This window comes from Halyomorpha halys, unplaced genomic scaffold (assembly GCF_000696795.3).
Source record: "Halyomorpha halys isolate HHAL.00 unplaced genomic scaffold, Hhal_1.1 Scaffold1756.1, whole genome shotgun sequence".
In the NCBI taxonomy this organism is placed as follows: Eukaryota; Metazoa; Arthropoda; class Insecta; order Hemiptera; family Pentatomidae; genus Halyomorpha; species Halyomorpha halys.
The window spans coordinates 16,507-43,822 of NW_027108702.1; the positions used below are offsets into that span (position 1 = coordinate 16,507).

A 27,316-nucleotide genomic window follows, 5' to 3' on the forward strand; every position below is an offset into this window, starting at 1 on the left:
AACGCTGCCTGTTTATTCTGGATTATCTCCCTCGAATACATAATGTATTTTTACAATGTATAATGTATATGTATTTGTACTTGTATGAGGCGGTTGCTAGCTTATTCTGATGCGACACTAAAAGTGTAGGCGTCTACTTTTGAATTAAACAACAGTTGTTATTTACAAACACTTCTATTTTTAAAATTATTATTAATTTTTTGAAATTATATGTGTTATATATATCGTTCTGAGAAAACTATTGTTCATTAAAAAGAATGATGGTGGAGATTTATTCTCTTAAAATGTTCAAATCATTACTTAAGTCAAAATTCATTTAGTTAGAGATAAATTCTCTAATATGTAAGCACTGCTCCCTGTTGATAAGGGATGGAACTACCATTAGGGATTTATTAGCATTCAAAACCCTTTCAGGTAATCCATTAAAGGGATAATCTTAATTTCCGCTTCTAGGAATTCGTCAGTCATATTTCATTAGAAAATAGATTAATCTCTGCGACAAATTTAGGGAGGGCGAAGTATAGTATAAATAGTTAGTGTGGCCTAAATAGTTAATTATTTTACATGCTATAAAACATTATATGAACTTTTGACTAATGGTATTATTTCCGTCCTACCTTCACTGTTCTTAATTCCTCTAATTTACTCTAAAAATACCAATGTAGGAGAACTACCTCGATTCCACGACTCTACATACATAGAACAAAAAGAATAAAAAAAAAAGACAAACAAAAAAACGCTCCAATGAATCATGAGAGGAGGTATTCCATGACATTTGATGGTCTCCTGATCCATTAAGGTGTATGTCGCCTACTGGGACGAATTCTTAGCAGGTCCCGGAGGCGCTACTTACCTATCTCACCCGGATATCTTCAGAGATATGTTAATGTCTTTGAGCGTCCTTCTGCCCAGAAGTCATCCTCGGAACATATTTGGTCCGGAAAAACAACATTTTTCATGGATCAGATAAAAAGCAGTTTCGCATTTCATTAATCTGTTTGAATTGTATTAATTACTCTTTTAAAATACCTATCCTTTCTTCTTTGTAAGAATATTATCGACTTGTTTTCTTTTTTGATAAATAGGATAAATTTAAATTATAAAATATATATTGTTTATTAGTTAATTAATATATATTAGTACCACCATACATAATACAAAAGCTTTTAAATATTGTCAGGACTAAAAAACACCAGCTAATAGTTTCAGATTTGTGATTTTCTAACAAACCTTTTATTCATTTTTGGGGGATCTCTAAGTAATTAAATCAAAATATTTTTATTTATTAAAAAATTATATTTATTTTAGTTTTTAGATTTTCTCCATTACCTAGTGATTTTACTTTTACTTAGTGAAGACGGCCTTGGCACGCTTGAAGATGTTCACACGCTTCCTACTCCGGGACGGACGATCTACTTATGTCCCATCAAGACCACTCTGAGTGCCTAGTTCCGATTGGTCCAACGGTCCCAGCCCTCCCTAAACTGGCCAATCAGTGCAGCCGATGAATGCTCTCGCGGTGCTCCGCGTGAATGCTCCCAGTCACGTAGTTGGCGTCGTTAACTCTCTTACGGCAGATATCCTCGCAATGTCGTTCATCGGAAGTGACGGGAATCGACTGACGTAGACGGCCCAAGGGCAGATGATTTACCGTTGATGGGGACAGGTGTTTTTATGGAAGGCCTCCACGCCATGTTGGGATGCGATGGAACGTCAGGAAACGATATCTAAAGAGATAAAAACGACAGCCTCTGACTACTTTTAGCTAAACACTCTCCTTCCTTTTACATTTGTTAAATACAGTTCAATAAATCGAATAATCTAATATTATTTTATTACTTATAAGTTTGTTAATAGGCCAATATATCTAGCGGTAAACTTAATTAAATTAAAATTTTCGAAATGTTCGACAGATTGTAAAACACATAACCTACTTTGGCAATTTCAGGGTTGGTCGAGTTTCCATTCCGTAGACTCGTCACAAAATAAAAGTCAACCCGCCCAGGTCGGAATCGAACCTGAACTGTTGCAGTTGGAGGTTGCCAAGACGATGCCAAGACACTCTCGTTCCCCCACAACGACCTCTGAATTACTTTTACTGTCCTCTCTGAATCCATTTTCAAAACAAATCGACAGCACAAAGCCATTTTGGTGCATCTGTAAAATGTTGCTACATTTTTTTCATTTTAACATGATTTTCTTTTTTCTTCGGGATGGTCAAAAGAAGTAAATGAAATTATTCATTACACAAAGTGGTGAATTGGTTTTTATTGAATTCATTAATTAACAATTACTTTAAATTTGCAACTATAATAAATAAAAACACAATTTATTGGCTTATATCACTAACGTGAAACACCTAATAAATTATATAAAGTTTCATAGAATCTAAAAAGTATTTAATCTTTTAATTGTAAAATGAAAGTAAATACTGTATTGTAATAGATTAATTTACATAGCAGTATTACCAGTTGTAATTTTGTACTAATTACAATGTTCTAAAGTCAGGAAATGTTCTCATGTTCTCGACACAAGAACTTAAAGGCAACTTTGAAACTTACAAAGTTGTAATCGATAGCTTAGAAGATGGATTCATTAAGGAACATATTAATTACATGAAGGAGGAAAATTATTCAATCTTTGCATGTTTAATAATAAATACATGTTCTAAGGCAGAGATGCTATAGGTGATACTAATAGCTAATATTGCCATGGATACGACCCTTATTCATGAATGAACCATTGATAAGTAAATATCGTATCCATGGCAATTTTAGCTATTAGTTTCATAGTTGCCCAACTCTGTTCTAAAGTAATAATTTTATAATTAATATACGGATTTGGTATTTACACGGATATTTTTCTTATTAAAATATTTGAGAAGAAATTAATTTATAAAAAAAAAAAAACATACTCGATTTTAAGCACAGAAATTCAACCAAGAAGGGAAATTAAAGAAAAACGGTTTCCATTCCTTATAACTTGTCTCTCTTTCTGTTTTATTTAACTTGTTTATTATTTTTTTCATAATTTATTTTGATAAAAAATTAATTTTTTTACGTTTGTAGTTAAAGTTCGAAGTTTTTATTTGAAATAATAATAATAACGGTCATAAATTTATTTTTAAATCTTTTATCTTGCTTTAAGTTCAAAAATTAAAACACAATACTTCTTAATTTATATATATATAATTCTCTCCAGGACATTTAGGGGATTCTGAGCCCCCTTTTCGGCTTATAACTCGTCCCAGTATTATTGATATTTAAAAAAAAAAAAAATAATAAACTTTAAATTTAAAACTATATCTATAAATATTGGTCATGGATTAGGAACTACTGTTTTTAATGTTTGAACTTAAGGAAGGGCAAGTGGTTCAAAAATCTGTATAAACTACATTAATGTACTTTTAAATTTATGTTTTTTTTGTTATATTTGTTATATTATAACTCAGTGATATTGAGGCAAGTTATATGTTGAAGAGAGGGCACAGTATCGTAGGGAAAAATTTATATTTATGAAGAACTACCGGGTTTTAATCGTTGATATCAAGACATTATAAGAAGTTAAAAAAAAAATGGAAAATATGGAGGTCAGAAAAAGAAGCAAATTAATAACGGTTATGATAAATTACCTATAAATCGAATAACTATAAAAGGAAATATAAATAATAATATTTTACACTTATAAGTCCCATCGTAATTATGTTATGAATATACAAAGGAATAACGTATAAGATGGTTTACCACGGTTGATTATAAAAGCTTCTTAATAAAAGTAAATATTTCGATATAAGAAGTAGGGGCTCAAGATTAAACTTCTGTGAGATGAGGTTATTAGCTAAACTTTATAAGGACTAGTTTTAATTATACTATCTTAAGAAGATGGCTCTTAAAAGGGAGTTATGAAACTCATTAAAAATATATACATAAAAACTACTAGTTTACAAGGATTTCGGAACTAAAGCTAACATTCATAAATGATAAGATAAAAAAGTGAAAAACACCTGTAATCTAGAGAAAATAAAAAAAAAAAAATAAGGAAACTGTTGAACTTTTTTTTATTAAAGATTTATGCGTTATTAAATACATAGTAAACATTGGATTATTCTTGATCTTAAATCAATCTTTAATAAATCACTAAATTTATGTTATTCATTCGCAAACTTTTTATGCAACAATTTATTTTTTATTTACTTTTAAAATAGTTAGAATACCGTTACGGATTTGCGTACACAGCTGTTGAAGTTTTTAAACAGTTTCGTCATATTTGTAAATGAATTATTCATCAGATTAATGTGCAAAGTCGGTTTCGACCGAAATGAGTAACGAAGTCATACGTATCTCAGATTTGTTAGGCAAAACAGATTTGATGAAATGTAGTGGATGAATTACTGGTATCTGTTTCATAAGTTTAACTTCACGATTTTATTGCTAATTTAAATTATTAGATAACCAATTAAACAACACTAAACTAAGAAGGAAGATAATATTGGAAACGTGAGAAATTGGCAACTGGTGCCACGCCCTCTCTGTGTTCTTTAATTAGTGTTAGTTAATTTTTCAAGATTTAAGTTTATTTTTAGAGGAAAATCAATCTCACAAAATAAACTCATTAGGTATATGCCTACTTTTCTTCTAAAATAAACCTTAGTTTTGCTGGTTAGTGATCTACTATATACTATGATCTACTAGAGAATTGACCATATAATAGCCATTAGGTTTGACACTTTTTAGCAATGGGACAAAACCATAAAATCTGTCGGTTAATAATAAGAGTTTGGCTACGATAGAAATTGAAAAAGTGAAAACTCATCTAATTATTATTTATTGTTAAAATTTATTCTAGACAAAGAACGAAAAGAAAACAATACATTCTTTATAATGTACAGAAAGCTATACCAATTCCAGCACGTACTAAATTCGTAGGACCAACAATAAAATGAAATAGACTAGAACAAAAGCTCAACCTTAAACTGATTCGAACCCCGACCGAGGCTGCGCAGTGAAAGGTGAAACTGGCCTGTGACAAAGGATTGAGACAAAGTGATCTCTCCAGTGTACAGTGTATAGTTACCTCTTGTCCAGGTGACTCTGCTGTATAGGGGTCATTTTACGTTGTATTTACCTTGTGCTATATTATCAGTCTTTGTAAAGATATTTAATCAGGAATCAATAAAGTCTGTTGTATTTGAAATAGGTTACAGTTCAAGGAATTTTTTTAGCCGTTTTATCATAATAGGTTTTCGTTATTTTTGTTCACTGAATTTTGGATATTTTCTTGTTAAACATTGCCAAGTGTATTTCGTAAAGTGTAATGACTTGGAAAGAATCGAAAGCAATTGGAGTCCTCGATTTGTCCAATGGAAAGAAATATATGATAAAAATTAAAACTCATCAATTACAATTTAACCACCCAAATATAACATCCAAACAAAATTTCAATATTATTTATTTTGTTACAAAATATATTGGAAAGTATATACTCTGTAATAAATGGTTTATTTAAAGTTATGATGAAAATATGACTTTCCTTATGCGCAAATACGTTTTGTAAGACTTAGGACTACATCTCGACAAACGACTGACATGGAATCCTCATACAAGACTAAAAAGACAAGAAACTGCTCGTAGATTCCGACTATTGCAACATTTACTAGACAAACGGTCTAAATTGCCAATCCATTACAAAAGACTGATCTACATGACTATTATAAGGCCTATCGGACATACGGAGTTGAGCTTTGGAGCTCCACTAAACCATCAAATTCCTCCAGAATCCAATCCTTACAGTCCAAAATCCTTCGTAAAATCCTTAATGCTCCTTACTTTGTCACAAATCAAGTCATCCATCAGGACCTCAATATTCCATATGTTGCCGATTTGGCCAGAACCAGATACCGTTCCTTCCATAATAAACTTCTCAACCACCCAAATCCACTTGTTTCTAACCTGGCTTCTCCTTCATTACCTAATAATCCTCCTAGGCGTCTGAAAAGAAGATGGCCTCGAGATCTTCTTCTCTAGAAATGTTATTGGAGTTCTATCAGTGGGTAGATTCTCCACATGTTTTTATCATGTTACTATGTCACCTACAGCAAATTTACTTGTTGTATATATGTGTATACAGTTGTAAATATCAATAAATAAATTATTAAAAAAAAAGAAACACAAAAATTTTTTATTATCTTTATGATCATTTATACCTTTGTTATTTATATAATTTTTAATTAATATAGAAAAATTCGTGTCATTGTTCTATTTTGTCCTTTAAATTATTTAAAAAATATTTTTTGTTTGGTTTTTATGAGCCTTTTTGCGAACACCAGTAAAGTCGTGTCACATAGGCGCCTATTTTTCGCCCAGCTTTAAAATGGTTAATATTATTGGGAAAAAATAAATAAAACAAATGAAATATACGATGGGCAGTTTTATTTTGCCCCGAGTCCGAGCATAGCTGACGACAGTGCCGATTTTTATAATTTCAGATTGTGTATGACGTAGAATAATGATTAAAAGTCGAAATAAAAAAAACAATAATGACTTTTAATATAATTAAAACCCGAACTGAAACAATAGTAAATGATTTATTATTGACGATGTGTTTTCGATAACCTCTAGAAGAGCACTATCTCCATATCTATTACTAATTAACCAATGAAAATGCTTGAGTGGCATATTCGTAAATATTTTGCTGAACAATTGAAACGGGTCAAGGAAAAAACAGATTTATCTGAATTTTTATATTATCATAAAAATAAAACCTCATAGAATTTCCTGTAATTCTTGCTATATGAACGGATCAAATACGATAAGACGATTAAAAGGATCATTTTATTGCTCTTATGTTAGTTTGACCTTTGCATATAAAATATAATTTAAAAAATGGGATGTATATTGTATAAAAAAAAAAGCTAGAAAGCTGATTATCTGTTTTGTGATCCATACGACCATACTGTATCGACGACTTAACACGCCCATTCCGCTCTCCGCAATAATATTGTTATTTGTTTTAAATAACTGTGGTTATTTATTTGTTTATTTATTTGCTTTAAATAATTATAGTTATTTAAAGAGAGTTATTTTTATAGTCTATTCCATTACGCCTGGTGTACTGTTTGAATTCTACCGTCAACTTAATCTTCATCTAGGTTCTTCCACAATTAAAATAAAAACGTCTAAATGAAGTTAATATTTATTTATAATCTTAAAAATTTTTTCTTGAAACTGGTAATTTCTTAATAAATAATTCAAAACACTATCCACTTATAGTCTCAAAACCTTTATTTCTTTTACATGTCCAACGTTTCGGCCAATTCGGCCATCTTCAGGGACAATCTACTCAATATCACTATGAAACCATATAATTTAACACTTTAAAAACTTCATTCAGTCTATTCTGCCAAGGTCAAAACATTTATATCTAATAAGTCAATTATCCATTAAAAACCATAGTCAAAATTATTTCTCTGCACACACTATTAATACACTTTTATCACTCTGTGTCTGCAGAGAAATAATTTTGACTATGGTTTTAATGGATAATTGACTTATTAGATATAAATGTTTTGACCTGGGCAGAATAGACTGAATGAAGTTTTTAAAGTGTTAAATTATATGGTTTCATAGTGATATTGAGTAGATTGTCCCTGAAGATGGCCGAATTGGCCGAAACGTTGGACGTGTAAAATAAATAAAGGTTTTGAGACTATAATTGGATAGTGTTTTGAATTATTTATTAAGTTAATATTTATGTTAAAAATCAACCATTTATTTTCTTCATTTAACTGAGCTGTCACTGAATGCTTAATTCTTTCCCTAAAAGGCCATTGACACTTATGTGTTAGCTGTCTTTGTTTCCGTTCGCTGTTCTGTATCCCAGATTAATTGAAAGGGTTAGTGAATTAAGATGTTCTGTTATAAATAGTAAATTACGTATTAGTAAGTGTACATAACTCATTCTACATCTAGGCATATATGTTATTAATTGGATTTTGAGGTTAGAGTACCTCTCAGTAGCTAAATAGGCACCTACCCTCTTCATTTACACTGAACATTCAAAAAACTAAAAAATGTACATAGCCCTTTCAATTATTTACTCCTTCAATAGTGTTAAAAATAAATACAATCACCATGGTGCCAAATATTACTTATTAAGAAAACAAAATATATATCAACATCTGCAGCATTGTATTAATTAAAATAGGAGTGTCAAGATTCATATCTTGGGACCAGCTTGAACTGAATATTAACTACGCCAGATAAGAATCGAACCCTCAACGTTCCGAACCGAACATTGTTGGACCCTCGTTTCAACGTGCTCAGCTTGTTTTTGTTATTTTATCAATATACATGTTCGAATCTTTTTAGTTTATTAGCATTTAGCTCTTATAAAGAGATGAATCTGTTCCCTAAAAAATATTCCCTTCAATCATAAGATCTTTTAGCTAACTACACGGGTATCTTCACCATCACATTCCTCCGCTGTACACTTTGATCGTGATGCGCTTCTGTAAACTTTAACGGACAGGACTGATCCGAACGAACTTGTCTTGAATAATTCATTGTGATAAGAAAGTGGTCGTGCATCGGACAATTGAATGTTTGATAATGCTGTTTCAAGTGTTTTGTAAGCCACCTAGTCTGTTCCTACTTAGTAAGGTCCTTCCTAAGCCAAACACTACTAGATTTTGTTAAAATATTAATGGGTTAGCGAATTTTTAAACTTACAACTGTAAAAAAAAAACAAAAGGGATAAAGTTCCAACAACTGGTTACTGCTGAATCATTCACGAGAGTTCAAGTTCTTTAGTCCTGTTGTAATTTATAATGTACTATAGGTTGTGGAGGTCTCTTTGTTGTAAAGTACACAACTTTCCTAAAGTTGTATATATGTGGATATAAAAGTATTCATCATTTATAGTAAAGCAATTCCTTTTGGCCACAATATCACATCTCCAATGCCTCGACGTTTCGGCCAACCTGGTTATTATCAAGGATAATCTATTCATTAACTGTTTTAATTATAATATCTTCATTATCAATCATAAAATCATTATGAATTCTGAACAGGATTCCACATTCTTCGGTTTTAAAGACACACGATGCTTTCTACAGTAGTTGCAGGAGGCTATTAATAAGCTATTATACTAAGTCCAAGCCTTATAAAATATAGTTATTTAACCAACAAAACACAATGATGTAAAATAAATTAATAAAAAGTGGTGGGTGTAAATGAGTCTAGATTATTATAAATGATAATTACCAGTCTCAAACATGAAATTATCATTAAGCTATAATCTTGTTTCTAATTATTAAATTAATTTAATTTATTAATTTTTTGATGTGTTTGAGGTTTTACAACATTAAATATTTTTTTTCAAAAATATATTTAAAAAAGTATTGTTTTTACAGAAATACAATTCGAACAAAAACCTTGGGAAGCGCACCGACTTCTTGTTTGTTCAGCTTTTAAAGATGTCCTTGCTCAAAGGATAAATATTCTTTTTTTTACAGGTGTTATTTTTTAGTCCTTAAAAGATAAATAAGTGAGGAATGCTGAGGCATATAACGGAGGCGCCTGAACTGAAAAGAAAACAAGATCGAGATCCGATTAAGATAAGTTGAGAATTTCTAAGAGGTTGGAATTCCCTGATGGAAGCTGCGTAGGTAGTAGCCTGAGGTTTTGAATTTCGAAAATTTTTAATATATTTTTAATTTAATTCAGTGAATTTTATTATCTAATTTAATAATTTATGTATTAACTATTAATGTTACAATGTTTTAATTAAATCTTGCTATTCAATCTAGGGAGGGTTTTCGATTTTTTTTTGATTTGCAATATGTAGTAAATTTAATGTAATTTATTATCTGATTTAATAATTTAAAAATTATACTTTAAAATAAGATTTGCATTATAGACCACTTGTTCTGAGATGAATCAAAATCTGCAGTGATTGATTTGTATAAAAAATGACTGGTTATGGATTTTACTGGAATGGACTGTATTTAGTGGTTTGAACATCAAAAACAACAAAATGAGACAAGTTTAATAACGATGTGCCTCTATTGTTGGATGATTTATGACAATTTGTTATGTGGGCTAACAAGTGGTGGTTACAATTTATATTACTTTGTTAATAATTCATTTTGTTGTTGAATAAATTAATGAATTAGATTCCAATTATTTGGTGGGTTGTGAGATATTGAGATCTGTGAAGCTTGCAGACTAGTTCTTATTTTGTGTTATGCTCTCCCATGTTTAACCTGGTACCTGTTTACAGTCTCCAGGGGTACTTGTCCTCACTGGCACTGAGGGTACTTAGTTACTTGTTTTTTCTCCCTCTAGATGGCAGCATTTTGAGCTGCCCTTGAATATATTTTACGGGGCTTTCGTAAACACTACTCACCTTTACCGGAAAGGTTTATTGGCATAAACTCTACAAAAATATGTAACATAAACCAACGTTTCGGAGTACTCCTCCGTTTTGAGGGTTCTGTTGTAGATCAAAATCATTTTATGTCATAGATCCGCGTAGCTCTCTGTGTCCAATCCATATAATATTATTTCGGTTTTTTTTTAGAAAAAACAATTCTTTAAATAAAAAGGAACCACTTGACTACCTGTTTTTATCATACGTGCATATAGTTGGTTTATGTCATTTTTTTATGAGAAAAAACCTATTGGAAGTACAAATCACTAAAGTTTTATATTTTATTATGATGACAATGTTGTCATTAAATTTTACAACTACATCTGGTGTGAGCGCTATATGTAGTGTACTTACAATAACTCCTAACCTCTTTTGGCTGGAATTTAAAATTAAAATTTTGGTAGGTAAGCCAATGTTTTAGTTTTTCTCCACACCGAATGGATTTTTTTTGTACTAATGACTCAAGCAATAACCTACACGAACATGTGTATATTACTTATGTTTTATTAATACATTCCAATAGGAAACAGGACAATAAATCGAGTAACAATATAGAGGAATATAGATGGCAGTTAAGAGCAGTGAGTTACTGTCATTTGTAACAGCGGAGGTCGTGCTGTCCGTGCCTGTCTCCACTGCAAGCTTTATCTTCAGTTAGTTCACAAGTAGATAGGTCAAGGCGCTTGAAGACATTCGATTGATCCGTTCAAAACAAGTAATAAATTAAATAGCATTTAAAACTATAAAAATAATAATATTTAATATTCGGAAGAACCTACATGCAAATTTGCCATCTTTAATTACGTTGCATTTTAATTTGGCCTTTTTGGAATTGCGGGCTGACTAGGAAACACTTAGCAATGCTAAAAAGGCCTAACTGAAATTTTGAATCAACTGTATGACTTGAGTAAATTTTCCTTAAATATTTCATCTCATTTAATAGGGAATTAAAAATGTATTTTAGGCAGCACTTTTGCATTTTCAAAAAATAATTGAAGCTAGCTCGTTTAAATTAAATTTATAAATTAAATTCTCATTTCTAAATTCTCTTGTTAATTAGGGAATAGGATTTCATGTAGAATTTGATAATGCAAAGTCTATTGAACTAATTATTTCATATTCATGGAAAATTATTACAAATAATTGGAAAAAGTTTAATAAATCTTGAGCTCTTAATTTAATAAAGATATTTTTGTTTTTTTATTTTTAATTATTAATTATTAAACAATAAAAAAAAACATAGAAAACTAGATTAAAAGGATTTATTTACAATACACAACAACATTGAGCGATGTTGTTTTTCATATTATTATATCGCTTTTTGATAATAGAACAAACAATAAGATTGTTAATTAGAATAAGGAATATTGAAAAACATAATGAGGAAGTTCCTGAAGATAAGGCAATAATCAAGATTGATATCTTCCCGATCAATTTCCTATTCAGACTGCTATAAATATTTCCATTTCGTATAAATTCGATGTATCGATAATGGATATATGGGAGAAGGAATGAGTTTGTTGATTGGAGAGAGTTAGCCTGGATGAAACCAGTTCCAATTGTGGCCGGTCCCCGGGACCTCCATCCTTCAGGACCAATTGGGATTAGGAGGATGAGATCCTTGGCCAGTTATTGATGTGTTTTGACGCTACTTAATCTTCAATTTTGTTCTGAATCAGGCTATAGGCCTCGATCCAATTCCAGAAATTGTTGATTTATTGAAGGAATAATAATCTTTTTAAGACTGAAGATACAAGTCAGGTTAAATATAGTCAATTAGATTAAAATAAGTACAATATTAATTAGTAAAATTTTAATATACGTCTCAGAAATAATGCTTAATTAAAAACTAATAAAAACGATTCCAGTAAAGAATATATATATATATATTTGTTCTGTGAAAAAGGGACTTGACTTTTGAATTGTATTTTTTTTTTGTTACTTAAAAAAAAGTATCCGATTTCATGAAACATTCCATAAAGGAACGATTTTAAATCGCCACATCTGTCCAGAAATCGCATTGAATTTCTAGGAAACGCTTTAATTAAGACATTATATCTGATATAGATGACACGGAAGAATACTCCCCCCTCGAAATATTGTGGGAAACGTTGTGGGAGAGCGTGGAGATATGGCAGACGGAACGAATGGTACGAAGGGTTGTGGGGCATATGCCAGTCTACAATGGACTGAGTGACGGTTTGATGATTGATTTCCTCATTGGGTTCAATTGCTATATCTAGTGGTGATTTGTCTGGGAAATTTATTACTTCTATCTACGCCCGCGCTATTTGAACTTTATTGAATGCATTGTAATAAATAATTGCTGACCACATCACTTGTTTGTAAGGTGAATCAAGAAATAATTCTTCTTTACCGGTGGGGTTAGTACAGGAAAAAAGAAATATGGTTTACAAATTTCATTGCCACCCTCGTTGGAGTTGAAATAATTCTAGCTCGTTTCAAAACTGCGATTGCCTTATTATAAAGGATGGTGTTGCTTTATTTACACTTATAGCTTAAATGAAAAACTATTATTGCTATGCTTCCGTGTTCCTATAGTTGTAACAAAAATAGTCAGTAAGATATGTCTATTGCCTTAACAAACATGGAAATTCGAAAACATTTATAAGACGTGTTGTATTTTAATTAGTGACGCCACATGTGCCGTTAGATCTTTTGACATTTGAAAGAGAACAGTTAAGACGTTAAAATAAAAAAAAAAGAGGAAAAATTTGCATATACGATACTTAAACGACGATGTTTGGAAATATTTAGAGGTTTCTAGATTTTCATGTCACTTTGTCTGTCAAAAATAATTTTCTTTTTCTTTTGTGATTAGTTTTATTTTATTATATTATATGATATAGATTCATGTTTTTATTTATACAAATCACGTTAGTACTATCTTTTATTTATATATTTCTTTATTATTATTGTAAATTTAATTTTTTTTCTTTTAATTGCTATTGCTTTTACTTTTTTACCACTACATTTTTTCTTTTCTTTTTTTTTTCAATTTTTGTAAATATTTTATGAATGTATATTTGAACACAAATACTTAACACCCTTAATTTGTGGCACATTATATTAACTCTCTTCAATAAAAGAAGAAAACAATTCTCAGATGAACATGGCTGTCACAGAGTAAACTTATGTTTGTGAACAAATAATATTCTCGGAAAAGCGTATGAATATTGTGTTTTCCCTAAAACCACAGCATCATTCTTATTGCAGTCTTATATGCAGTTTTTCAGATTTCTTCTTCTGAATTTGGAATTAAGGCCTTGATTATAATTGCTCCAGGCTACAGAAATATTAGGCATTAGTTTAAATACTTTAGAGTTATTTTGTTCCATTCTAGTTTGGAATTTAATCCTAAATAGAACCATTCTTTACATTTATCTTAAACAAGAACATATTATATGTTCAGTATTATTCAGTACATTGTATAATATGTTCAGTATTATTCAGTATATTGTATAATATGTTCAGTATTATTCAGTTTATTGTCCTCTTGCGAATCAATTTTGTCTTTTTAAAAAATCCTAAAACAATTCGTAGAATAAGAATAGAATTTCTTATTGACATTTCTTACTTTATGTACGTTGATTTTATTTAGTGTTGTTTTTTCCCTTGAAGTGATAATATGTCGGTCAACTTCCTTCAAATGTCACAGGCCGAGGAAGGCAACGTATCATCGGCTTATCGGTGACGAGTTTCGCCTTGCTCCTTCTGTATTTATCACCTCCTTACTGCGATGTGCAATGTAAATATTTCTTACTTTTTTTTATTTTATTTTTAAAATATCATTCTTCATTTCCGATCTAGGTCGTCCTGCGCTGACGGTTGTATTTATATATTCATATATACACAAACCCACGCACGTAAATATTATATAATCGCTTGCAGAAATAGGATCGCATTTGCAACTTTAACAGCCGGAATAAATCTCCTGAGGGCATCTGCATAATTGGTCAGAGAAGATACAATTATAATAAGCGTTGGGAAGGATCCGATCGCTGAATATTGAAATCCACAGGACTGAAATAGAATCCTGGCCTTCGGGTAGTGTTCATGCCTCAATGGTCTTCTTCTTTTGTACGTGTCATTTATGTCTTTATTGTAAAAATAAAGAGCGTATGAAGGTCGGGTAGATCACGGAGAGTATGAAGTTTTCTCCAGTATGTCTATAGACTGTGTAAAAGTAGTTAAAGCCAAATTTGAAACTCTCACATATACTTCTTTAACAGTCCCAAAATAGTTCCTGTAAACTACTAACAACTCTTTTGGAGAAAGAAACTTTTCAATTTATTTTTTTGTCAACCCTATACCGCATCATTTCTGACACACTTAATGGTTCTCATACAGGTTACTAACCAGCCCTAAACAGAGTGGGAAGGTCGCTTTTCAATCCATTAGGCCGGGAAGAAATAAATGCGAACCCACTCAATGTGGAACCTGGACCGTTGGCTGCTAAGGTGCCGTTAAAGTTACAAAGGTGATAAATATTTAGTGTCCTTCCTTTGCAAAATCGCATTGTAAGGGATGTATAAAAATAAATAGTCGAAAAAAAAACAGAAACAATTTAGATTGTCATAATGCTAGTTGATTTAGAGAGTAATAAAATTTAAAAAAACCTGGACCTGGAAAGTGTATCTTGATCGACCAAATTAGGAGGTGATATGGTCAGCATTTACAATCGACCGCCAGTGTCGTTCCTTCTCCTAATTAAGGGCAGCTTTTATAAAGGCTGAGTGTGCCGCAACCGGGTCCTATTACTTTTTATATAAGGTACATCTAATATTTTTATCTCGTTTTTGAAACAAATGTATTTAATTATATTTAAAGAGGCCTGAAAACAATAAGAATGTGGGAAAAAATATTTCAATTAAATCCACATGATTTTTTTTTATTATCTAATCAAACTTCCCAATCCATTATCAGTTTTATAGGAGATTATGATATCATATATTGATAAGTTTCTGATAAAATGATTTGATGACGCTTCGATATTAAAAGAGTCCTATTACGATTTATTAATCGAAATATTCGGCTTCGGATTTTATTTACTTCTGTTTGAAACTATATTTTTTATTTCCTTTTAAAGTTAAATCAGACAATTTTTAAAAAAGTCAAGAAGAAACTGATTGAAATCGTATCTGAATGAAACACTTTTTTTTTTTAATTTTATATAAAATGTGATATTAATGTTTCGTATGTTTGATATTATTTTTGTTTGATAGTTGTATATCGTTTATAAAACCGAAATTGTTTTTGGTACTGTGATAGATAATTTATGATTTATGGTAGCAGATTTAATGTAGCAGGTGATTTCTAATTTTGATATACGACAATGGATCATTTTATATTCCAAAAAATGACGTTATATGGTTAGATAGATCTTTTTGATCCTGAAAAATAAAAAAAAATCGTGATCTAAAAATCACTTTGATATGTAACAAAATCCAAGACCAAAAAAAAAATTACGAAAATTCAGATGCCTCATTTTGGCTTTTGTGGTACTATAAATAGCAGTATTATTTCTTAAAAATCCCATAGGACATATCATTAAAGAATACGTGTGCGTCCATTTGAATTATCTAATTGAAACGTGGAGATTCACGCGAGTGGTTGATAAGAATGATAAAGCTCGATTATTAGTTTGTTCTGTTAATAACAAATTATCGCCTGTAATAAAATTAAAATATTATCCTTACTGAATACAGATAATAATATAATAAATCCTTCTAAAATATTTAGGATAATCCCCGCCTCCATTTTAATCTCGTCCCCACCACTCCTCGATTCTTCCATATAAAAGTAAGAGTCTGCTATCACTTGTACTAGTCTCTTGTCGGAAATAGAGCAAAAAAAAAATTTTGCTATCTAAAAAGCACAATATATAGTATATACTAAAGTAATAAAACCTCTCTCATTCTTATTCATTTCGGTAAAAACAGAAAAAAATATACATATAATGTGAAAGCCTATATAATTACTACTATTATTTTTGTTAAATACTGAACAAGGAATAATTTTCCCGCCTTTTTTGAACGATATTTTGAATAAAGTACTGCCTATATTAGAAAATGACATTGTCCTAAGCCGGAATATAATTTTTTCACTCTAAATTGTTTGAACTGAATTTTTGAACCAGCCCCCTATTCTTTTCTTAGTCATTAAAAAAATTCTTGAAAACCATTCATCAATACCTAAGCTTGGTATTTTTATTTAAGAAAATTAAAAAAATGATAGAGAAGTCAAATTGCATATAAAAATATTATTATATTATAATAACCTCTTAGATGTACATTTTATTACAATTTTCAAAGTTTAGAATAGATGTTCAAATCTCGAATTTCCAATCTTTTTAGGTTTTCTAATTATTCGAGGGTTTATATATTTGATATTTTTCTCCCCATCTCACCAAATCACCATCTCCCTGTTTTACAAAAAAAAAAAAAGATAAGAATATAGAAGCTTAATTTTGCGATTTGCGATTACTACACTTAATCGTGTTTAAATATGTTCTTAAATATAAATTTCAATTTTGTATGGAGTTATAAATCTCAAATACTTGAATTTTATTCCAATATCGTTGCTTAGCTTGAGTAGTGGTCCATCTGACAATAAATAGATTTTTGATTTGATTTATAGTCGGACGTATTCCAAATATAGTACTGTAGTCTACAGTTACTTCCTTCACAGAGGTCATCCTACAGACTTTCCTAAAGTTATTTACGAGTTACGAATTACCAATCTATGAAATACTTCAAACACAACATAATTTTTTTTGTCTGATGGGCCGCTATTTAAACAAAGCAGTGATATCACTGGCTTATGATATCTGCCAGTGATGTCGATATAAATCAATCGTACTTTATTAGACTACATTGTATCTTATAAGTTTATCTGTCATCAATAGATGTAGCTTTAATTCATTATAGTCTATTTATCGATATTTACTTTATACACAATATTTAATAATCATTTTTATTTTTCAGGTTAGTGTTCGCACCTCTATGTTCGCTTCCATTACTACACAAGTGAGTGTAAATTTAATTATACTTATATTAAATGATATTGTGTACTCCTATGATAAGCAAATCAGTCAATTGCGTTATGTAAAAGGAATAGTTCAATCGTTAATTTATTTAGCGGAATATTATTATTTTTACAATTCATTAATGACGCATACTTTTTAAAGCTTTTTAAAAACCGTTTGATCGATTTCTTTGAATAGTTCTCCATTTTTTAAATTTAATTAACGGGTAAGGATTTCTACGTTTAGTAGATTTAATATTACTTAGTGATATTTGATAGACTGGATGTTACAGTAATGACTTAAACAGTTGTTTTATTTTTCTTTATTACTTTATTTTTTTTCGTTTTCGTTTTGATTAATTTGTATGAAATGGAATGGGGATTTCTCTCCCTTTCTATGTTATCAAATCGCCCCAGTATTGAATGTAAAAACGAATTATAATAATGTTAACTGATACAACCCATGATGGGTCAGGATTTCAGTTCTTAGTAAGAAAATATTGTTTTTAGAAACAATAACTTTATAAACCCCACAGGGTTGACTCAGGGCGACAGTAACAGCATGTATATCTGCCCCAACCATATTCGAATCCGGGTCCTTGGAGTCAGGAGCACAGCGAATGTAGCAAATGAATAGTAAATAAAATCAGAATTAAATTGAATGACGTTAGTGTTCACAGACACAATGTACGGGAAGTACGTTATAACTTTTACGTATCGGGGAAATAACCTCAAAAATATATTTTTACACGTTTTCCTTCCTCTATATTTTACGAATTGAATCTTTCTAAATATTTATCGAATCGATTAAAGAGGAATATTTCAAATGACGCCTTTTTATTTCTGGTGCTGTTGAAAACAACAAAAAACAACAAAGCTAATGAGTGATGTATAGATCTGCTTTGTTTTCCGGTTCCTTTGAATCTGCATCCAAACATTTCCTCGATTCAGTTTAGAAAAAAATTCTAAAATACACTTTTCCAGGAAAGTACAGATAAGATGCATTATGTATAATTCGTGTCCTGTTGTTAATATTTACATTGGAAGCAAAAGTAGGACCACGCTTGAGTTCCTGTGGCGCGTCTTTCAAGATCGGCATTGAAATAGTAGTTTGGTCTATATCTTTATATATATCTATATCTATAGATGTCTATATCTTTGTCAAATGTTTATATTTAATATTTATTGGCCAGGTTGGACATCAGTGCGACATGTCATTTCCAATAAACGTTAAGTAGACCATAATGATTTATTGCTAATTGATTCATCAGTAAAATGTGGGCAGTTTCTTTTCAACATCAGTTAAATTATTTTTTTTTTTCTAGTTTTAAAATAGTCAAATAAGACGAAAAGTAGTTAATAAGTAGTTTTGTTATAAAAAAGAATCACCAGTATAACCATTTAAAAAATTATCGTTTTTCAATCGTTCAAATATCTTCACCTCCTTTTTAATATTTAACTTAAATCATTACAAATACTTAAGTTATAGAATAAAAAGTAGAACCCTATCTAACCAAGAAATCTAAAGTGTGTAAAAGAAATATCTCTAATAATAATTTAGATTATAAACTAGTTAAAAATTAAAATGTAATAGAAAACTTAATATATATGCGATGTTTTGGGAAATATATGATGAAGAGATATATTTTTCGATGATTTATGAAAAAAATAAATAAATAAACGAACTTCAAGTTTTTAACTGTTGTAAAAATGTCAGTTATTTTATTTTATCGGACTTTATAGATCTTCCTTAGATTTTTTTTTTAATGCCGGTAAATTCAGAAATAAATATAGAAAATAGGAACAGTTTAAAGAAATGTTAAAAGTCAATCATGTACTGCATTTCGACGATTAAAATAAAAGAAATAGATATACAAAAAATGTGAAAAGAAATTTGTATAGGAAAATGCTGGCCATCCAAAAAAAAATTGTAAAATAATATGGCTGTTAAATATATATTTTTATTTTTTACGTACTTTTTATGACCCATCCTCTCATAATCAATTAAAAATACAGTTATAATAATCGTCCGAAAAAAAAAAAATTATTGTTGTAATATCGTTTGAAATTTAAACTAAACAAATAATTATCTGTAGCTTTTAATTTATGATACGAAAAATTATTAAAAATTTTTAACTTTCTTAATTTTTTTATTTCTTTACATTAAGGGATTTTTTATTTATTAGCCATGTTACTATTGGCATTATGGCTATTTATTTTGTACTTTTTTAAAAAAATAAATAAATACGTTTCACTTGTTTTTAACATTTATTCCTACAAATTAATAAAAAATAATTATAAATGATTCCTGAACAAGAAGCAAGGCTAGTTGTCATACTATATTTGAATATTATTGTTATAATCTTATATATTAGACTAATGATGAGAGAACCTATAAGCCCTATAACCTATAACCTACAGAACATCTTTGGGACTCACCCTAGAGAAGGACATCTTTCTCAAGAACCTGTGGATGGGCCTGTGCTCCCTGGAGGACCTGTGTACCATCGGTCCTGCTGAAGATACTTTACGACTTCCCTTGAAGATTGTCATCGTCATCTGAGTTGATGTTGCTGAGTGAACGTTCTCGAGTGAACTGAGCTTCTCTTCTCCTCCCGCTTCCATTTCTCTACTCGCGTTATCTAATCAGCTGTTTATTATCTCGTAGTTGCCGTCCTCAAGTTGCGTAAACGGCCTTAGGCTTCCTATCCGCCTCCGTATCCTTCGTAGGGATTATCGTAGAAGAGAAAACATTTGCTTACTCGGATATTACCTAATAATTTTATGAGTTACGACTTCAGAGATTATTATTATCTGAGGAGTTCCATAATTATAAATCTCTAATTTTTAACAGGTATTTATCTCCATTATTTAATTTGTGGCTGAAGGTATAACATTATTTTTATAATTTTCAAGGAGAGAAACCCTCATTACCTCTTATCTCGTTTATTTCATCTTCTGGACAACGGAGAACTTCTCGATAGTCTAATCCATCTACTAATTATTATATTTGCTGTAGTTAAGTCCTACCTATCTTTGAACACAATATAAGATTGCTAAAAAACAGTATGAATTAAAAAAAGACAAGTAATAACTAATATTTTAATTCTTGATGTCTTTTTTTGTCCTGATTATTAAATTTTATATCCGCAATCCTGAAAATGATATTGTTGTAGAGTAATTTTTGAGAGTAATGTCAAAATCCATAATTTATATAGAGCTTAATAGAGCTTCAATTTTAAATTATATTTTTTTTGTAGACTATCCATTTTCATATTATTCCCTTGCATATTAGACTGTGGTCATTTCTTTACTTGAAAGGGTTTAACCTCATTCTATGATTACTTTTTATAGTCTGTTTTGGGCCTCATACTATTATTTTTAAATTATAATATATATTTAATTAAATTGATAATATATTTAATAGCATAATAGTAATTAAAGTTCGTGTAATAACATAAAAATGTAAAAATAAGTGGTTTCTCTCAATTCATATAACGGTTGTTATCAATATATAATCGTAAATAATATAAGTCTACAAGTAAGCCTAAAGGTTATATGGGAGCTATTTTTAATAATTTATAGATGGACTTGATAATTATACAGTTTTTCAGAAAAGTTTTCCTGAAGATTAAAAAAAAAAAAAGTGATGAGAAAACCAAATAAATAATTACAAGTTGTATTTACCTTTTCGAATGCGTATAACAGTTTTAAGGAATGATAATAACATAAAAAAAAAATCGGTAAATTAATTAAAGCCGAATTCGCAACGGTTCTTGGACTGTTTTTAGGTTTTAGTTTAACAATCCTACTATGAATATTCAACCAGTCCTTTTATCGAAACTAAAAAAAAAAAAAATAACTAAGAAATATAGACAAAAATTCAATTAACTTAACTTCTCACTAAAACTGCTTACTAAACATTTTGAGTATTTGAATTCATATTTTGTTTTTTGGATACGACTTGGCATTCTTTTATGAGGATCTTCATATTAAAAGTATTTTTAATTAGATAGGCATACAGAAAGAAATCAAAAAAATAAAAATATGATTGAATCTTTTATAATTAAATGTTTCATCATAACAAAAATATAAAATAATAAAATCATTCATTATACAATATCTTAAAAGTTATTTTATTTCCAAGGATATTCAATAGTTATGTTATTCAAAGTTATTTTATTTCCAAGCAGAATTCTCGTAAGAACTTTATAGACAACAAAAAATTGTTCTTGCAAAAACAGTTTTACAAACGTTCCTAAGAATAAGAATAAGTTGGAACTAGAACTTTTTAAAAATAAAAAAATAAAAGGGCAGTTATTTCGGAACCCTGATATAAATATATTTTGAATTGTAAATCGTGAAACAGACTTGTATATAAGGCTAATAAAATAAACATTAATACATAATAATTTCCCATCCTTCTGTAGTAACTCAATAAATGTTACTGATTTCATGCAAACAACCATATTATTTGTATGGTAATTTCAGCTACGTGGTCAATGAAATATAAAAGGTTAATAAAATTTATTGAAAAAACAAACAAATTTAATCAGTAATTAAACAAAATATGAAAACGGTAAATTGTATATAATTATTGTAAAAGAAAAAGAGTGAATTGAGGTAATTGGGTCACAAAAAAGCAATAGCTAATAAATATTTACATATAAGTACAATTCTGCACCACACGACTAAGGGAAATTTGAGTGCTAATGTGACATGGAAATAAAAACCCCATTGTAAAACAGTGGTGGCCATATAAATTATTGACAGTTCCTATTATGAGGTTTGAGTGAAATATTCTAATTTGTTCGAGTGTGTTCAAACTTCTCTGCAATGCAAAACATGAAAGTTCTTTAACCCATAAGCTAAGTGTAAACACAATTACTCTTACAAATAAGTAAAGTTAAGTTACTTAAGAAGTGCAAAATTCTCGTAATTGTCGTTGATAGCAATTATCTATTCAGAACATTTTTTTTTACCTCATACGTTGTCGTTTCTAACATAGGAAAAAGTAGGGTTTCTTAGCATTCCACAGGATCGTCACGATATTAAACTCAACCCACCCAGGCCAGAATTAAATGGTGCCGTTGCAGTTCTGAGGTTGCTAAAGTGAAGCTTCAACTCCCTTAGCTACAACGACCTCAATTCCACTATTATTGACAATACATTTATAAGTTGAGTGTGTTACACTCTTATTGTCTTACATTAACCTCTACTATTCTGTATTTTTTTTAGCCCCGATGAAAATCTGCATTGTGGATTGAAACGTTGACTCTCGGTACTTAAATAGTTAAAAATAGTTTTTAATTGAGGTTTTACCGTCTGCACTCTGACCGTCAACTTAATTCACATTCCCACAGGTTCGACAATACCTGAAATATCCTTTTATGTATTTACTCCTTATCTTCACTACCCATAGGTATCCCGAATGCGTCCTAAAATAAAAACTTTTTTTTTTTTATAAAACTTTTTTACTTTGAGATTGTTGTTACCATGCATTATATTCGTGTTCAAAATGTTTTGATGAAAGGAAGGCAAGAGATACTGTTTACATAACGTCTCGTGAAGATTGCGAGGTTTACTGTTGTACTATTGGATAACCTTTCTGCAGTGCAAAAAAATAAAATAAATAATGATGACTATCTTGTTTTATTTTCTTTATGAATTAAATTTTCCGAGATTTCAGCCGAAGATTTGAACTTGAAAAACTTGGAAGGTGAGAATCATACGAATTTGATAATGGTTTTATGATTATATTGTTTGTTTTTTATTTCAGTTGTGTTGATAAACAAAGTGAAATTTTTTTTTAGAATTATCTTAATTTTTTTGTTTTTGGCAATGTCAAAGATTAATGACCTCTGATTACCTCTTTGTTAATTTTATAATTTTTTTTAATAAAATATTTAACTTTGTTCGTTTCTCCGGTTTCCAAAACTATCTGTCACTGATGCACAGTGAGCCGAATTCCTGATAATTTATTCCTGTTCATTGATTAAAATACAAATGTCAGTAAATGAAAAACAAAAAAGTCAGTGATTATTATTTATGAGTTTTATACAAGAGACTTACTTGGAATCTACACAAAAGACTGAAACGACAAGAAACTGCTCGTAGATTCCGATTGCTACAACACTTACTTGACAAACACTCTAAACTTCCCATTCACTACAAAAAATTAGTATACACTACGATAATCAGACCAATTTGGACATATGGAATTGAGCTCTGGAGCTCCACCAAACCATCAAATTCTTCCCGCATCCAATGAAACATACAACATATTTACTCATTGTATTATTTTGTACAGTTGTAAATTACATTAAATAAATAAATTAAAAAAAAAAGAGTTTTATACTTTATAATAATCACTGACTTTTTTTTTTAATTCCAGTTTTTTAAATGTAAAGAAAGGGGAATGACCGGAAAAGACCGTAATTTACTGTGTCACACTTTTACAAAAATAATATAATTTTAATTAATACATTCATGGAAACAGATTCTAATTTTAATGAATGTTTACTATTATATTAGAAAATGTGAATTTTCAATGAAAATTTCAGTGGGTTTAGCGTCTAAAAACCTAACCTATTTCGGCCAATTTATGACATACTAATTTTAACACCAACCCAAAACTTGTAAATTCGACTCCCTTTTAATCAGAAGTATTCTCTAAGCATTGGCATAATCTTACACTTATCACTTCTTTTCATAATAAATTACTTTTGCAGATTGGAGACCTGCAAGCTAAGTAAAATGCGTAATAATGATAAGATAACATGAAGTTTGAGTTACAAAGATAGATAACTAAAGTAGGGATTAACTTAACTATTTGTACAATCGTATGATACTCGAAAAAAAAGAATTAATCTGTGTAAAGTGGTACTCCTTTTTTACTGTATATTCCTCTAAGAGGAAATTCGTTTATTACGACATAACGTTTAATTGGCATAAACCAATAAAATAAATTAGTAAAAGAGACAATAAAATAAGTCATAATTGAAGCCAAGCACCTCAGATTTTAAATGAATACTGTCATTCTGGCTGACTTTTTAGGGGTCCCTTAAGAATGGCATGTGAGTGACAGGGGGGTTACGTAACTCTCCTTTTAAGCAAAAGAGAAGCAAAAAAGGCCACGCCTACGAAAGGAATGTTCACGTTGCGTTTAATAGGTAAGTCTGTAAAACTTCCTGTACTTCATGCCCCTAAAAGACATGTACCGCCCACCCTTTTAGCTTCACCTTTTCTGCCTGAAACATTGAAAAATGGATTTTGATAGAAAAACGAAAAAAAAAATTCGTGTGGGTGCACCTATCTCTTAAATTTCAATTGCGATGGGGTGATTGATTCTTTTTACGGAGTCTAATGAAAAATGAAATTTTAAGAAGAATTTATATCGAACATTTTGTTTGATTCAAGACTTCCTAATGGCTAAAATCGCAAACAAAGCTGTTCAGAAAATCGGTTGAAAATATTGTTTTAAAATTCAATTTTCAACATAATTTTAGTTCCATCGGCCGCCCGAAGAAGAATACCTAAAATGGCAGCCTTGATGATATAGTCCCAGTTAAGAGACGTTTCAGTTATGGTGACAGGTTCTAGATGGGAAGTGACTTCTGAATCGATTTTGTCAGTAGTCTAGGGAGTTAAGATGTCCTCTTAGCAATCTCGTGATTGCAGTAGAGCCGTTTCGATTCTGGAAAAGGGTCCACTTTTATTTGACCTGAACCTTGGTTATAATAGGGTAATAACCTGTAAAGATTCCTCTATATGTCAGAAATAACCAGGGGGTGGCACAACCCTATTCTCTTCCAAATCAAAATTGAAGCTAAAAAGGCCACGCCCACGAAAGGAATGTTTATTTTTTGGTTAATAGAAATTTCAACCATTGTAGTCTAAACAGAAGGCAGCCAGCAATTGGCTCGCACTCTTCCCCTACTCCCCTGTCATATCTCTGATCGTCACAAAGGCCCGCCTTTTTGGCTTCACTTTTTCTGCCTGCTTGCCCCCTTCATTATATTCCTCCCTCTAAGAAAATAACCAGGCAGAAATTTTTTTTCGGGGTATATAATCACAAAATCTGCTTATAAATTAATAATATTATAATAACTGCTATAATTTATTCCAATGGACACTTTAGTTTAATATAGTAGAAAAAATGATTTCTATAAAAAAATAATAATTAAATTATTAATTATTAAAAATAAAAAACACGTAACATAAAATAAGGATTTCCCGAAGATTAAATTTCATATTATCAATAGATAAAATTACAATGAATATCTGTAAGTTGTCATGTTTTTATCTTCTAATAACGTCGGCTTGACGTTATTAGTGACCGGACAAGACTTTGGTTACTGCGTACTTTCGATAGTAATCCATTTAATTATCAATGGTCGGTTATGTTAACGATGTTTTTTTTTTCATTTCCCCACTGACAGGAAATTCATTCCTTATCGTAAAAGGTTATCACAATAGTTGATTGAATATTACAAATTGTAAACCATCGTAGAAAAAATGAAATTTAGAATTTAACTGAAATTTGATTATATAATATTAAAAAAAGAAACATATGATTATGCAACTATCGTAGAATTATTTCTCAATGTTAAGTTACTTGATTATTATTAAAAATAAAGGAGAACAAATAAACAATTGAATTTCCTTAGAAACAGTAAAATCTATGTGGCAAATTTTGATTCCATCCAAGTGTTAATAGAAGAGGAAAATGGTCTTTTTAGATGGAATTGGTTTTTTTATTAACTAAATTAAAGCTAAGTTTTGGATTTCAAGCAACTGTTTTCAGTAGTCACTAAAACTATGGTGGAATAGTTTATTAGTAGTTTTTCTTATTTTATAACCATCGTAAAAAGTACTCATTTTACGATAGCATTTATGTGAAACGAAATTTTAAAAAAAAAATTAGCTTTCCAATAACCAAAAATATTCAAAAATGGATTTTGAGAGAAATACGAAAAAAAAATTCTCTTCTGCAAACACAACTTTAACCCATAATCCTGGAAGGGGGAAATTTTGAACAATTTTTTGATGCTGTAAAAATTCATATTTTAGTGTTTCTTGTGGTGGTAGAAACGAACATCAACTTTGTTCGTGCTAAGAATACAACAGTATAACTGGAGATAACGAAGATGTTACATGTATCTAAGTAGGTCTTCTCTATCCTCATCGGGAGAGATATATCGCGGTATAGGCTTTTACCGATTCGAACTGCTGTACCTATTATTCTCCTTTAGTTATACATTAAATAGATAAATATTTTGTATTTATAAATTTTTCATTTTTTCTGTTAATGAAAATTGGTTATTTATTTCAAATAAACAAAATTAAAGAAATATTAGAGGAAGATATTTTTTTTTTGACATTTAAACTATTTCAATTCGAATAAGACCGAGCTGATAATTAAGATTATTGGATTTCACGTTGAAACAGCGAACTTATTTGGCTATTATTTTTAATGCTAATTTATAGTTTTGCCATTGGTAATAAAAATTGGTTAAATTTAAACACACACACACGTCTAAGTATGCTGTGCTATTTAGTTATTTGGACTCAGGGGAAAAATTGTTCACGATCGCATTACTGTTTCTTACTATATATTTCGTATATAGTTGTAATTAGGGCTGGCTTATGTAGTAGAGAAATACTTTATTTAGCCATGCTGCCAAACACATTGGGTTGTAAGAATACACAGCATATCACATTTTTTTTCCGTTTACATAAAATACTCGTCTACACACTAAATACAAATATTTTTACTTTTTTTCTATTTAGCAATTTCATTCCATTTGACAATTTTATTTTCCCTATTCACTCTCTCAGA

At 30.0% G+C, this 27,316-nt stretch overlaps 1 protein-coding gene across 2 annotated transcripts in view; it reads right to left on the reverse strand.

The window, feature by feature from the left end:
• Positions 1 to 27,316, reverse strand: part of LOC106690548 (uncharacterized) — a 68,083-nt gene that overhangs the window by 12,242 nt on the left and 28,525 nt on the right. Inside the window, exon 1 of one of the 2 annotated variants that reach the window (XM_014436001.3) lies at positions 19,915 to 20,115. The exons of the other annotated variant lie outside the window; for it this stretch is intronic. Coding sequence (XP_014291487.1) covers positions 19,915 to 20,100 — 186 coding nt within the window. The 5' untranslated portion in view covers positions 20,101 to 20,115. Of the gene's footprint in view, positions 1 to 19,914; positions 20,116 to 27,316 lie in introns of those variants that run through there. 2 annotated transcript variants of the gene reach the window in all.